We start from the raw sequence: 15,247 nt of genomic DNA, 5'->3' as shown, positions 1-15,247 counted from the left end.
TGAAGGCAGAGGCTTAACCCACTGAGCCACCCAGGTGCCCCTTAAATAATCTTTGATATCAATAATGTACTTTATCTTTAAGTAATACTAAAAGTATTCTTTTTTTTTTAATTTTTTATTTTTTATAAACATATATTTTTATCCCCAGGGGTACAGGTCTATGAATCGCCAGGTTTACACACTTCACAGCACTCACCAAAGCACATACCCTCCCCAATGTCCATAACTCCACCCCCCTTCTCCCAACCCCCCTCCCCCCAGCAACCCTCAGTTTGTTTTGTGAGATTAAGAGTCACTTATGGTTTGTCTCCCTCCCAATCCCATCTTGTTTCATTTATTCTTAAATATGCTAAAAGGACAGTGTTTTCATGGAAGATCTGTTTGCTTTTGATAATGTAAAAGGTTTTTCTTCACCTTTAAAATAATCTGCCTAGAAAACAAAGATTCACTGTATTATCAAAATAATTTCTTATGTTGTCTTTGTCAAATCTTTGATTATGTAAGAAAATAGTCTTCTCTTAAGAGCTAAGGTTTTGTTTTTTGTTTTGTTTTTTTTCCCCAGCTAAATTTCTATATTTGAGTGCAGAGTTTTTGTCACTTTTGTGAAATTATTTCACAGTGGCTTATGATCCTGTTTGACCAAGTGTTGTAAAATTTTTTGATATTCTTGACAAACTTCCCCAAATCAAATTCTAAATGACATCTTTTTTTACTTTGAATTAAATTTGGGATTTTGCAGAGGATGTCTAGAATATTATAAAAGGTCTGTTCTCTCTCCTTGTCAAATGAGTGATTTTAAACTAATTAGGTTTAATCACATGGGGAAATATTGTCAAATAAGAAGTAATACCTAAGCCTTCTTTATGTTGTATTTATATAGGTGTATGTAAGTGTTCCAAAAATAATAGAAAATTCCCAGATATCTGATAACGCCCTGGTGTATGTTATCACTTGTAATTCTAGCTATCATTTTGAGGAGTATGCCACAGAAGTAACCAAATTTTCTTGTTAATTGAATTGTAATGAACTCTTAACAGACCCTTAACCACAGCCTCTTTTAAGTCTGTTGTTTACAGAGTGTTATTGCTCTTCTCTGTTGCCTTTGCGAATACATTTCATCCTCCGAGAGATTCTTGGAGATGACCCTGACAAATACTCTAGAATACATGTTTCTGATCATTTTAAGATCATAACATTTAACTGGGTAAGAATTTGCACAACTCCGATGAAGAAACATAGCTTCATAAAACTGCAAAGATTAAGATCAACCAGAATTAATTTTATGAGACTGAATGAACTACTGAGAATGATAATTTTTATGACTTGTTTGCAACGTTACTGGGTAAACTTTTTAAGGAAACTTTACAACAAATTGGTAAAGTATACTATCCTTTGTAAACCAAAGATGAAGTGCATACTTTCCTCCCTACCTGATCTCTCTCTGGAAGTCAGAAGCTTCTTAGCATTCTTATTTTTCATGCAGTATAGCTATTTGCATAAGTTCAATAAGAGTCTGTTCTCCTTAAAACAGGACACAATTGGAAACATTTGATTGTATTGCCAAAACTTTTGCTGAAATGTCATATTTGAGAATGTGCATAGAATCAGATATGACAGACAGCTTTAAGAAATTAAAGCTGACTTCATGGAGCCATTAAATCCCCTTGGAAAAAACAGCCTGGTACCTTGCTTTCAGGGTCCCAGCAGCCTTACCAGGTAAACAAGGTCACTTGCTGGCAGGCTCAGAAATCTGGATGTTTGGGAGACCTCAAGAAAAGAGGAGTTTATCCCCATCTGTAGGTATAACAGACAAAATCTGATGAAAGAAACCTTGACTTGGCTTCCTATTCTCAAGATCTTCTGAAAATTCAGTCTGAGGGGTGCCTTTTTGGCTCAGTTGGTAGTTCACACAGCTCTTGATCTAGGGGTAATGAATTCAAGCCCCACTACTGGGTGTAGAGATTACTAAAAAAAAAAATACACAAAACTTAAAAAAAAGTTTAAGATTCATTATGAAAAGTTCCAACAAAGCAGATTTAGAAGAGCCTATATGATCAGTAACTATTCTTGCTGCACTTATGTAAATAATCAGGCCAAGTTTACTGAAACTGAACTTAATTTTCAAATGACTTAGTCTTACTGTGGTTGAAATTGATTAAATGGAGGGGACTGTAGAGAGAAAAATTGTTTCAGTACTATACATGTTTACGGATATCAAATTCTATTGCTGTTCATCGTTTTTGAGGTCTTGTTTTCTGCCCATAAACTGGAGTAGATCCTGAATTCTTCTAGTGCCTCCAGTATTTGGCTATAACTGTTCAAACTGACACTTCTAAATTTTCTTCCACCTTTCTGACTTGGAAACTCTGAGAACTGAAACTCCCCTCTTCCAGAAGCTGTGCAAGCAAAAGCTGGGCAACTAGAGAAATTACACAGCAGCTTATGCATGGACTGTCTTTATGCCTGTTTGCTGTGTGGTGCCTCAGAAAACTCACCAGAGACAGTGAAACTGCAAACCATGAAAATCTTTCAGATTAACATTGCCTGCCCTTATTATACCTGAAGATGTTTCGAGCTAGACATGTACAAATCCTGACTGGCTGCCTTCAGAACTTAGAGATTTAGATTATAGTCTGCCCCAACCATTAGCATTTTGCTATTCTTTTGCTTCCATAGAAATAACTCTTAGTAAATTCCTGATATTTTATACAATGTGGACCTAACTTTGGGAGCCCACCAGCATCACTACGTCCTGAAAAGAGACACAGCTCTTTTAATTGAGCTGACCCTTTCTCAGGGCTAAGATACTGGTTCAATGAGATGGAGCAATCTACCAGCTCAAATTCTACAATGTGAAACTTCTTGGGAAGTTCCAAAGGCAGAAATGAAGCAGAATATGCCACCCCAGAATGTGCCATGTTAGCATGTGGGTTATTTTGAGCTGAAGACAATCAAGGATCTTAAGACTCGGGAAGGACTCTTTGTTATTCCCTAAACTGCCTAAAAGAATTTAGACAGAGGGACTGGTCCAGGAAGAGAGCCATCACCAGAGATAACTACAAAATGTGTAAGATAGATGTGGTAAGCTAGGTCAAGTTTGGCAGAGCCTGTTTGTTCAGATTACTCTCTGTGTTTCATTGTATTTTACATAGCATGTCAAATACTTGTTAACCAACATTTGCTTTTCTCATCTTCCTAAAAATTGTCTTCCTTTCCTTTGAAGCCCCAGACCCCAACTCTCATTCTCCTTAACTCAGGAGGGCATATAAACTTCACTTACCTGTCTTTGAACCTTTCATGTCTGTAAGGCTCCCATATGAAAGGAATTAAATTTGTTTTTCTCCTATTAATCTGTCTTATATCAGTTTAATTAATAGACCAGCCAAAAGAACCTAGGAGGATAGAGGAAAAAATTTTTCTTCCCTCTAGTAGTGAATCTGCTGTGCTGTATAACATCACAGCTTTTTTCTGCTGTCTGTTTTAGTTTTAGCTCTTGTAGTGTCTTATTGATTGGTCTTATTTATTCTTTATGGTCCACTTTATCATCCATTCTGTTACTTATGCAGAGAGTATCAATGGAGAGTTCATAACAGCAAATAGATTATTTTACGTGACAAATAGTCATTCCAGTTTTTCATTACTCTCAGTTCTTTCGTATATGCAGAACTTGAGGTTTTTGGGAGAAGAGATTTAGGCTCTTGGTGTTCTTTGGGTTTTGTTATTTAAAATTTTAGTTCCCCTCCCCTTAATTCCTGTAGTAGAGTGGGTATAAACTTCTAAGGAAGTCCTTACACATTCTCTTGTCTTAAATTTTCCTTTCCTGTACATTTATTCCTCCTCTGCAGTGATAAGATTCATGGATGTTGTCGGGGGAGAGGGTCTGATTTCTTTCTTCCTGTCAGCTCAAATTAAATAACATATGTGTCCATTAAAAAAAATTAGTATTTGTTGGTAAAAGGCACAACCCTTTGTGGGAAAAGATCTTTAGCATTAATCAGAAAATAAAGTAATACACGGACTTGTACCCCTGGGGCTAATAATGTATTATATGTTAATTAAAAAAAATTTTTTTTAATTTAAAAAATTAAAAAGATACAGTAATTAAAACCCCATACCTATCTATTCATATATTATCTATTGATTCATGTGTGTATGTATCTAATTTCAAGATTTCTATTTAAAATAAAAAGAAATGATTGTTTCAAATATGAGAATATGTGCCATAATTTTTTTTTTTCTTAAAAGGCAAAGAATAAGAGTATTAACCCTTATGGGGGTTGAAAACTATGGGGCTGAATCCTACTGGTATAAGAATCATCATTTGAATAAATAAAAACCCATGCAGAAAATATTCTATAGACAGAACTTTTATAGGGTATAGCGGTAACTGTATTTACTTCTTTTGTTTTGTCCAGACTTTTCTTCACAGGAATTAGAGATTTTCATTTGTTCCTTTTCCTCCTCCTGGCTTCAGATGTTTGTTGCAGAGGCAGTCTTTAAAAAGTTGTGTTTACAGAGTTCCATCAGTGTTTCTTCTGAGCCACTCTCTCTTCAGAAAATGGTAAGACCACTCTATTCTTCTAATTGCCAAGAAGTGAGTTCATAAATTCAACTTTAAATGTGTTTTGTGATTTCTAATAGTTGGACAGAAATTGTTAACCTTAAATCTTTCAAATTTATGTAAATCTTTGTAATCTTTCAAATCTATGTAAGACTGGTTATTTTTCAGTACCCAAAATGAAGTGTAATTAGTGATAGAAATTTTAATTACTTGAGAGTAGTTAAGGCTTGATATCAGAAAAACAATGCAGAAACTTTGTTTCCTAATCATTTGCCGTAGCACATAAGATAATTATTTTGAAAAGATCTAGATCCAGAAAATTTTTATGTAGTATTTAATGGTATTTAAAAAGCAAAATATATAAATGATGCCAAAGGTTATATGTTTTTATCTTTATGTATACATATGTAAACTGCATGTGACTCAAAGTTTTCCAGTTTTATCTTGGCCATCTTTGATTACTATCTACTGTCTTCAGCATTTTCTTCAACAAATGAGAAATATGCTTGTTTATTAGTCGGATTGGGCAAATACTGTTTTGCAGCAATCTTTTGTCCTTAACAACTTTTGCTCTTCTTAGTCCACTCATTCCAGACTTGTTTTCTGTCGAAGGAAGGCATTACCAAAATGGAAGTGACAAAATACAGGTTGTACATAAACCATAAATATTTAAAATATGCAAATGAACCATAACAAGTTGGGCATTAGACTAATCTAAATGAGAACTTTGCTGAAAGAGTATCAAAAGTGAATTTGAAAAAATAATTATTTTCAAGAAGATACTTTTCTTTTTGTATCTGTCATGTTAACGACCTGGAACTAGAAACTTTCTTATAGTTCTAGCATGTTCAGATGAGAAAGGATAACAGTGGTGATAAAACCAAGAAAATATAACTGATTGTAATGGTGAAATGAATCAGGTAATTTCTTTTGACTGCTTTCCAGGTCTTTATAGTTGAGAAAGCAATCTAATACTATTTTGCAACAGGTATATTCCTATTTGCCAGCTTTGGGAAAGACTGGTGTGCATGGGACTGGAAAGACGCAGATACCAAAGAAAATAGGACAGCGGCCTTGCCTTGAATCTCAGAGAGCCTTATTAATGCTGAACGGTGTGAAACAGAAACAAGTTGAAGGGCTGCCAGAGTTACCGTAAGTGATGCTTATATATCAACTTTTTTTTTTTTTTTTTAAGTACAGCCCTTTTTTGGAGATATTCCTTAAATTTTATACTTACATTGTCTGAATTATACTGAGTAGCAGAAAACTGAGTTTGAGACTTATTAAAAAAAATACATATGATCAACATTATTGCTTTAATTCAAGGTACCTGTTTTCTTTGTGTTAAGATCAAGTGCTTTTCAAAAGAAATACAACTGTTTTTCAGATTCTTTCACACTATTTTTGCCCATGTTTTAAATCACTATTTGTATATAATAAGGATTGGATTTCAGAATGCATACGCATTTAAGATACTCTGAATTGTTGCATTAGCTTCCCCCACATGCAAAACCTTTCTAAAAGTATGCTGTAAAAAATTCAGAAAACCTTAACATGTTTTTAGGAAGAATAGGATCAGAATATGAAAATAAGAATGGGGAGCAGGAGCCTGCATTTGGAGCTTAGCATTTTGCTTTTTTATCTTTGCCAAATGTAGTTTACTTGGGCTCTTCCTCTGCATGACATTCCATATTCATAAACTTTTCAGTGAGCAATTGGGGGTACAAGGTTAATAAAAATGAATGCATAAAAATTTGTGTCAGCACATTTGGAATAAATATAAAAAAGTAAGCAGTAAAGATTTGAGGAATAAGGGGGTTTAAATGAACAGGAGGCTAGATTTTAAAAGCTACTCACTATGTAATGTACACTGCCATGCATTGGTGAAAAACAAGCTTTCATTTTTTTTCTTACTTTATTTTCAGAGAGCTGAACCTTGCTAAATGTTCATCGTTAAAAAGATTGAAAAAGAAGTCAGAAGGAGAATTATCATGTTCCAAGGAGAATTGTCCCTCTTTAGTTACAAAGATGAATTTTCACAAGACTAATCTGAAAGGTATTGCAAGTATCTAAGTTAATTTATGCTAAGAACTTCTCATGGTTGTGGTCAGTATTTGCAAGTTTTACATACTGGCCCCAGTGAATCCTTGAACTTGACTAGTTCCAGAAAATACCTTCTTCAATGGTATATTAGGGTTTTTTTTTTTTTGAACTGTCATGTACACAGAGAATATGATTATTTAATATTCAGTGTAATAGAACATTTCCCCCCTTTCTTTATCCCCCTCCTCTCCAGATACTAGCTCATATTGAGCTCATTCCAGACTTGCCCGCCTTACTTTTCTATTCCACCTCAACCTGTGCAGCTTGGGATTAGAGTCTTTTGATTTGAAAGTATAATTCAGTCTTCATCTCTTTCAGTCCTAGACATTTTGTGAACAAAGCATGAGGAGTAGGCTATGTTACATAGCTGTGTTAAGCATATGGACTCTTTTCTCCCAGGCATTGAGCCCAGACTATGAAATGTGTTTGGCTTTTGGTTCTAACTATACTGGAACCTAAGTACCTAAAGGATGGAGTAACAAGAATAGTGCAGTAATAATTCACTTCGTGCCTCTTTTGCTTCATAACTTCTTAATTCACAAATAGAAGTTATCTTCCACAAGTCTATACCTGACCAAAGGAAGTTGCGGAGTCTCTTGTTAATGAGCTGTATTGCACTTTTAATACACAAATTATCATTAGGACACCAATGTAAACAGAAGGAGTGAGGCTCCTATAATCTCTCCACATGATAAAAGTTCATAATTGCATTTGATGAATTTGCAATAGCTGCCCGTTTAGCTCAAAATGTGAAAAATGTATTAAAGTGGAAACTCTGGTATTAACTACATGAACAGTGTCCTTTTTCTTTGTTTATTGTGTCAGAAAGTAAAATGAATATGAATGACTTTAGTCTGAACAGCAGAGGGAACTGGGAGGGAGGAAGAGAACTGAGAAACAGTAGAGAAAAAACTTCAAAAGCTTTTCCCTGCATGTAAAAGAAATGTTTTGGTAGAAGTTACAAAGATAATCTATAAAATTGAACACTGTAAAAATGTGCTACTTAGTATGTTATAGCAAGAAAGGGTTTGATTCAGTATTTCATTTGTTTTCCAAGCAATTGCTTATTGTAAGGTTTTTTAAATTCCCTTTACATCAAATTATCACTTACATCTTATTAATCTTGGTTACAACAGAGATGGATATAGACTCTTTTAGCCAACAGGCACTAATTGCATCCCTCCTAGAAAAAACTTTACCATTTCATTTGTCACTCTTATTCAGCTTTAAATGGTACTACATTTTTCCCCCGTGTGTGTGTGTGTGTGTGTGTGTGTGTGTGTGTGTGTTTATATTAAGATTCCCCCATTTCTCCTTCTCTGTGCTGCTGTAGCCAAGCCAGACAGCCTATTGAGAAGCAGCAAACCATCTGTTAATGGATTTGAAGTTCTGAATTATACTTGAGTGTGTAGAGGCACTCGTGCTTAGCCAGAAACATTCATTTGAATTAAGCTATAAATGCTGTATAAAAAAGAGCCATACATTTAACGTAGGTTCATGAATAAATTTAAGAGAGGGCAATTGCACTCTAAACTTTTATTGCTTCAAAACCCAGTATTTTTGGTGTTCTCTGATCATTTGGGGCTTTTATAGCCGGATTGAAGCTTTAAACCTTGAACTAGGGGGAGACAATGCCTGTATTAAACCTTTTGCAGTAGAATTTCATTGCTGAATTGCTGATAGAACAGAAGCTCTATGGATTGGTGGGTATCCCTCCCCCTCTTTTTTTTTTTTTTTTTTTTTTAATGCAAGAGATGTTTAAACCAGTCAAAAGGAAAACTCAATAAATAATTTTCTGGCTTGTGGCCAGATCTCCTAGTTCATACCCTTTGATTATTTTCTTTAGTTGATATCTTGTCTTCTCTGGAATAATCTATTAATTTTTTATGGCAGGAGAAACAGCCCTCCATAGAGCTTGCATAAATAACCAAGTGGAGAAATTGATTCTTCTTCTCTCTTTGCCAGGAATAGACATCAATGTTAAAGGTAAGTTCTATATTTTTGTAGTCTGATCCAGTGTCTTAGTGTTTGTGGTATTAGTGTTATGTCAACATTAAGAAAAATCATTTAAGTATATTTACCTAACATATCTTTAAAATATTATCAGTTACAAAACCAGGAAATCATCATATATTGATTTGTAACTAATAGCACAGAAACATTTTTTGTCCATTTTTGATGGATTTCAAAATCATTATTTTAAAATTGTTTTTTAATTTATTTTTCTTACGATTAGAAATATGGACCTTAGGCATTTTTATCAGAACATGCTATTTCTATATGAAGCACCTAGAAAGTCACACTGATAAAGGAAGTAGAATATCAGTACTTTACTGCCAGAAGTCCTACTTTTGCTATTTTAAAACTTGCTTGATTTCTAATTTAGACAATGCTGGCTGGACGCCTTTGCATGAAGCCTGTAACTATGGCAACACAGTGTGTGTCCAGGAAATTTTGCAACGTTGTCCAGAGGTAGATCTGCTCACTCAAGTGGACGGGGTGACTCCTTTGCATGATGCACTGTCAAACGGACATGTAGAAATTGGCAAGCTGCTACTACAGCATGGGGGTGAGTGCATTTATGCTAAACGGGTTTTGATAAATTATCCAGTTTTTTGATGAATTCCCTCAGAGGTAGATAGCATTTTATGTTTAAGGTCTGTAAGGAAAAACACCCTTATTCCATATTAGTGAAAAAGATTAAAGTCTCCTAGAATGAAAGCATTTTATTTAATAGGGATACCTTTCCATAATATGTAAATATTTATTTATTCATTTTCATTAATTATAAAGCCTATTTAGGTTTGTGTATGAGAGTGTATTTTGAATTGAGTGGGTTGGTTTTAAATATTAATCCTCTTAAAGTGTGTAATGTTTTTGTGAACCAGCCATTTCTGAAAGCTTATTAATAAATGAATGTAGGTGTTCCATTGTGGTTACTTGGGTTTTCCATTCTTGTTTCATTTCTTCTATGTAACTGTTAACTCGATTAATCCTTTTTTTTTTTTTAAATGAGTCATTTCTTTATAGACTACAAAAAGAAAGATATCCTAGAATATCTCCATTCACGTTTTGCAGTCAATCAAGTTATAGTGGAAAGATTTTTTTCAAATGGTGGTAACTGTTGTGCAGGGGTTTTGTGATGGAGATAACTTGAACTTAATATTTCTCTGCTGGCTTTTTCTGATTTTGATCTCTTTATTTTAGAAAGCACCCCTACTCCCCTCTTCAGTGACATTCTTCTTACATGTGAACTGAATAATATAAATTTTATGTTAAATTTTGCTGATAACTGATTTGTGTTTTAGAAGAGAAACAAAGGAAAAGTGATGACTAGTTTATAACGCAGAAATAAAAATTTGTGTATATTTCCTGTTACTTTTATTTGTCCTGATTTTAACTGGAAATTTAAAATTATTTTCTCCTGTAATTAAAGCTGTTTCATTCTGCATGAAAATAAAATGCAAATTTTCTTTAGCCCTCCCCCACCCCCCCATGTAGATACATATGTGAAAGGTTGTATAGCTTGGTAGCAGAAGCATTTTGGTTATTTATAGTCTTCTCCTGCCCCCTAAAGGCCTTAGTGTGTCTGTTTTCCTGACACCATTTCATAATCAATATATTTTTCAGTTCTTCTACTTTTTTTCATATTATATGTTTACTAAACCATAATGTTCTGTCTCCTGTGTTTTTTCTACTCAGTCACGTAGTGACATTTGAAGCCTATATTTGGCCTTGGTTCAAATGATCTAAGCAGTATAAGAGACATTGCTGTATTAAGTCCAACTCTTTATAGAGAGTGGGATTATACTGACCAAAGTGAATTTTCCAGGGCTCTTGTTGAAGAATAGTACGTGGGTGAGTACTCACCCACGTACTATTCATTGTCGTAAAAGAAGAAACCTACTTGCAGTTGAATTTATTGAGGTCCTTTGGCAACTGTACAGCTTAAGCTTTGCCTTAGTCATATTCTGTTTGGACCTATCAAATCATTTAACATTTAACAGCATCATTATATAACTATATCATTCTTCTTTGTGAGTTACTCAGTCTTGAAAGAAGTGATTCGGAAGGTTATTTATGTCTCTAAAACTTTTGTTTACTTTCGGTATCTTGTCTATAATTTTTTTTGTTTGTTTGTTTGTTTGTTTTTGTAAGAGGAGTCACTTGGTACAACTTTTTGAAATATAATGAAAAGAGACCTAGTTTTAGAATTTTATTTTTTCCCATAAAATTAAATTACATATTATCAGTCATTGGCCTTTTTATATTAAATATATTTTATAAACTAGGCCTTTACATATGTTGCATCAGCTTCATCATTAGGAATTTTTGCACCTATGATGTGTTTTCAGACAGTATCTCTTATGTTGTATAGTAGGATCTTCTGATTATGTCTTCTAGTACAAAAAATCTTGGATCTTTTATAACATCTTTATGGCAGAGTACATAAATAATGACAGGACTTGACAGACAGAGTACTAACATACTGAGTCATTGTTGTTTTGCCCCTCCCATATTATCCTTTACTACCTAGGGGATAAACTCTTCAGTGTTTGCTATGTATATAAATTAGGTTTAGCTAGGACAGAAAGATGAAATCTAACTTTTGACTCAGAGCAGTTAACATTTAATTTTTTGCAAATCAGTTACATATACTAAAAATTGAACATAAGCGAAGGTTAATGAAGAGTGAGATCTGTGTCTGTGCATGGTTTTATACTCTGTTCTGTTGTAGTCACCTGTTAGCAATGGAAGGAGGTAGTACTTCTTTCCCCTTGGTGAAATAATAAGATACATTTAAGACTTGTATACATAATGAGGAAGAACATATTTTGTTAATATCTTCTGGGAACACTGAAATTCTTATTTCCGCATGACAATTTATGAAGTTTGATATACTTTTTTAAAATTTGTAATTACAGTATTCATTGAACTAAGGCTTGTGTTTTTAGGCAAACCTAATTAGGCATTGACTAGAATTCTGGGGTTTTTTAGTGTACCTTTATTAGGCAGTCAATATGTATGGCCAGTTAATTTTGTCAACATGAATTTGTACAAAATATGATTGTAAACAGAGACCTGGGTGCTTTGGAGAAATAGAGAAAACAACTGTTCAGCTGCCAAAATAAAAATGTTTTGACATTGTGCATTTTCTTTTTCACAGGCCCAGTGCTTTTACAGCAGAGGAACTCTAAGGGAGAATTGCCCTTGGATTATGTGGTATCATCTCAAATCAAAGAAGAACTATTTGCTATTACAAAAATAGAAGATACAGTGGAGAACTTTCATGCCCAAGCAGAAAAACATTTTTACCACCAGCAACTTGAATTTGGCTCATTTTTACTTAGTAGGATGTTGCTAAATTTTTGTTCAATTTTTGATTTATCTTCGGAGTTCCTCTTAGCCTTCAAAGGGTTAACTCACCTAAATGAGCTGCTTGTGGCTTGTAAGAATTATAAAGAAACCACCAGTGCTCATACTGACTGGTTATTGGATCTGTATGCCAGAAATATAAAGACATTGCAGATGCTCCCAAATATTCTGAAGGAACTGCCTGATAATTTAAAAGTGTGTCCTGGAGTGCACACTGAAGCCTTATTGGTGACGTTGGAAATGATGTGCCGTTCAGTCACAGAGTTTTCATGATGGTGCCAAAAAATATGAGTCAACTTTCTAACATACTTAGCTTGCTTTGTCTTTTCTTATACACTTCATAGCTTATAAACAAATATTAATTTATTTATTGACAGAATTTGTAGCTTTGCTAACTTTCACAAGCACTTAAAGAACTTCTGCAAACCTATAATGTAGGCTTCTGTCTTTTTCCATGTTGTAGAATTTGACTCAAAAGTAAAAAGAGTTTCATTTGGTATGCACTGCTTTCCTTAATCTTTATTATTTCTTGATCTGAAAGTGATATTTATTTATGTTGTACCTGTAAAACATCTTAATTTAAATATTTTTTGAAATCAAAATGTTCTGTCCTCTCTTCCAGGGATTTAAGGTCTTAGAATCATGGCAAGGATATTAATGCAAATGTGCAACTATACGCATGTAGCTCCCGTTGATTCTCTGTAGGCTGTTGGACTAAAATACTCATTTTAGTTTTGTGTGTTTGTAAAATAAACATTTCTAAAATTTACAATAATAACACTCTCTTGGTTTTTAAAGGCAGTGAATGTGCCAAGTTTGACAGTTTGATCCCTTGATCTACTTTAACAGTTCATGTACAAAGTTTATTTCTATTCCATGTAACCACTGTTCTGTAAGCAAAAACATACTGCTACATAGTAAGTTTTGCCAAATATTAAGATATAAGTGGTAACTAAGTAATAGATTTGAGATTATCTAAAATCTTAATGTGTAGTATGAATTTACGTTTCAATTTGCAGGTTTTTTCCCTAACAGTAGTTTATAGTAAAACTAAAAGAAAGGGTATGGATAATAACCACTTTTGAAATTAGAGTTGCTTTCCTAGTGGGAATAAGTTACATTGTGGTACAGCTGGAAAAGAATCATTAAAACTTCCATTTAGCTTTTATGTAACTAAAGTGATGATCTCACAGCAATTAATCTGCTAAAGAAGCACACTTTAGTTTTATCTTGGAAATAGATCTTTTAACAAGATACAAATTCTGAGTGTTTTATTACTGCGTTATAATCTAAACTGAAAACTGCTACATTAGTATATCAGCGCTGAATAAAAATCAAAGTTTTTTTATTTTCCTACTAAGTTTTTATACACACTGTAAGAAATATTAATTGTTTCTAGTTAGCCTTCAAATGTGAAACCCTAAAAGTTTCGGTAATACATACTTAATCCTAAAGAGTATCAGAGAAACCATGATGTAGCAGAAACTATCTAAGGAACTTTAAAATGCTCAGAAAGAGTCAGTAAAGTGTTTCCCAACATGATGAATGAGAACATTTTATTCTGAACAATAGCCCCTTTACTTCACTTGTGAAGGCATTGAGAATAACGTTTACTAGGTTAACTAATACAACTTAAAAACATAGTTTTTGACATCTAACCGGCACAGTTGTGTCTAACTTCTGATTAACTAAATTATAAGACAGGTTCGTTTCTGAGCTTCTGCTTTCTTACATGTCAAATGGAAATAACACCAGGTATTATCTGTGCCAGACTTCTTAGCCTGTCACCTTAGTAGCACTTAATAAATGTTGCTTTGAGTTAGGGTTTTGCACTGCTAAGAAAAGTAGTTTTCTAAATTAAATGTTCTTAAGGAATATTCATCTAGTTGCAATTAGAATTAATGTTTCATAACTGTTCTATCTGCCAACTTCTACAACTCATGATGGTAAGAAGTAGTAAACACTAAAAAATGCCATTGAGGTCCCTGCCTATTTTAGTAAGTTGTCATTGTAGTTTTGCATTTATTCAAAAGTGCCACTTAGCAAGCAGATTACTGTGTTCTGTGTCCTAGTTAACAATAGCAATATACGTCCATGAATTTAAACAAATGTATATGAAATTTAAACCTTCAGTGAGAAACTTCTTTTTTCTAATAGTATTGCCTAAGTTTTATTTTAGAAAATATAATAATTGCTTCAGATTGCTTAGAGGTAGGGGAAATGGAAATATTAATAAATAAAATTCATAGGCTTTTTGAGTCCTGGCTTTTAATTGTAAATGGCTCAGAGTTCCAGCAACTGAACTCAAGACTGAGTTATGCTATTCTTTCTTGTATTTTGCTAGATTTCATATCTGTAGTTCAATAGATCTGGCTTTTTTTAAAAGCCCAGCAAGGCCTTTATTACAAATGTAAATAAAGACTGGAATAAGATTTCTGAGCTGTTAAGATGCAGCTTTCCACATATGTAATCCGTAGAAATATTGGGAATATAAAAGATTTTAGAATTTTTACTTGGCAGCTCCTTAGGAAGGGTCTTTTCAAAGTTAAGAGTTTTCTAGCTTGATATTAGCTTTCCTATGGAGAATAAAGTGGCCCATTTATATACATTTTCTGTCATTTCCTTAATTCCAAGATGACCAGGAAAACATTCTTCCTTGTATAAATAAAATGCGAAATCAGTGTTTTTATTGTTTCTTGAACTCCTACTATATTCCAGGTGGTGTGCTGACAGGCTGATTACGATAAAAGGAAAAGCTTACAGTCTAGGAAGGTAAATTAGATTGAAATATTGTTACTTTTATTTCCTTCTGTATAGGCTATTGAAAAAAAATCAGTTTTATGTGTTTCTAAAATTTATAGTAATAATTGGTTTTCTGTTTTAGTTTTTAAATGTGAATATTAAACAGATCTAATAGTTTACTTCTTTGATCTTTATGATTTTCGCAATTGTGTTTCAGAGAGAATAGAATACAGGGTTTGCAGTCTTTGCAAACTAATAGCATTCCCAGGTAGATACAAATGCCTTAATGCTAGGATACTTTATATAAATGCCAGGAAGCATTTGCCATTTTTGTCTATGCTGTTACAGAGAGTTAAATGAATACCTTCACATGAAAACACTGTTGCTGGAATGTGCAATCCATATGCCTTTACACACCTTTCCAGTTATGAACTTGATGAGAGCCTGTCACTGTTGCTCCTGAAG

General features: G+C 33.6%; 1 protein-coding gene across 2 annotated transcripts in view; it reads left to right on the top strand.

Moving 5' to 3' along the window:
- SLF1 (SMC5-SMC6 complex localization factor 1) overlaps positions 1-12,541 on the top strand; it is an 80,448-nt gene extending 67,907 nt beyond the window's left edge. For both annotated transcript variants that reach the window (XM_032335742.1, XM_032335743.1), the window contains 6 exons: positions 4,416-4,561; positions 5,550-5,713; positions 6,487-6,617; positions 8,558-8,650; positions 9,051-9,233; positions 11,832-12,541. In XM_032335742.1, coding sequence (XP_032191633.1) covers positions 4,416-4,561; positions 5,550-5,713; positions 6,487-6,617; positions 8,558-8,650; positions 9,051-9,233; positions 11,832-12,313 — 1,199 coding nt within the window. In that variant the 3' untranslated portion in view covers positions 12,314-12,541. The remainder of the gene's footprint in view (positions 1-4,415; positions 4,562-5,549; positions 5,714-6,486; positions 6,618-8,557; positions 8,651-9,050; positions 9,234-11,831) is intronic.
- Positions 12,542-15,247: the final 2,706 nt, after the last annotated feature.

The sequence above is a fragment of the Mustela erminea genome, chromosome 3 (assembly GCF_009829155.1).
Source record: "Mustela erminea isolate mMusErm1 chromosome 3, mMusErm1.Pri, whole genome shotgun sequence".
Classification (NCBI taxonomy): domain Eukaryota; kingdom Metazoa; phylum Chordata; class Mammalia; order Carnivora; family Mustelidae; genus Mustela; species Mustela erminea.
Note: the sequence above shows the minus strand (reverse complement) of the source record. Positions and strands in the feature narration are given on the sequence as shown.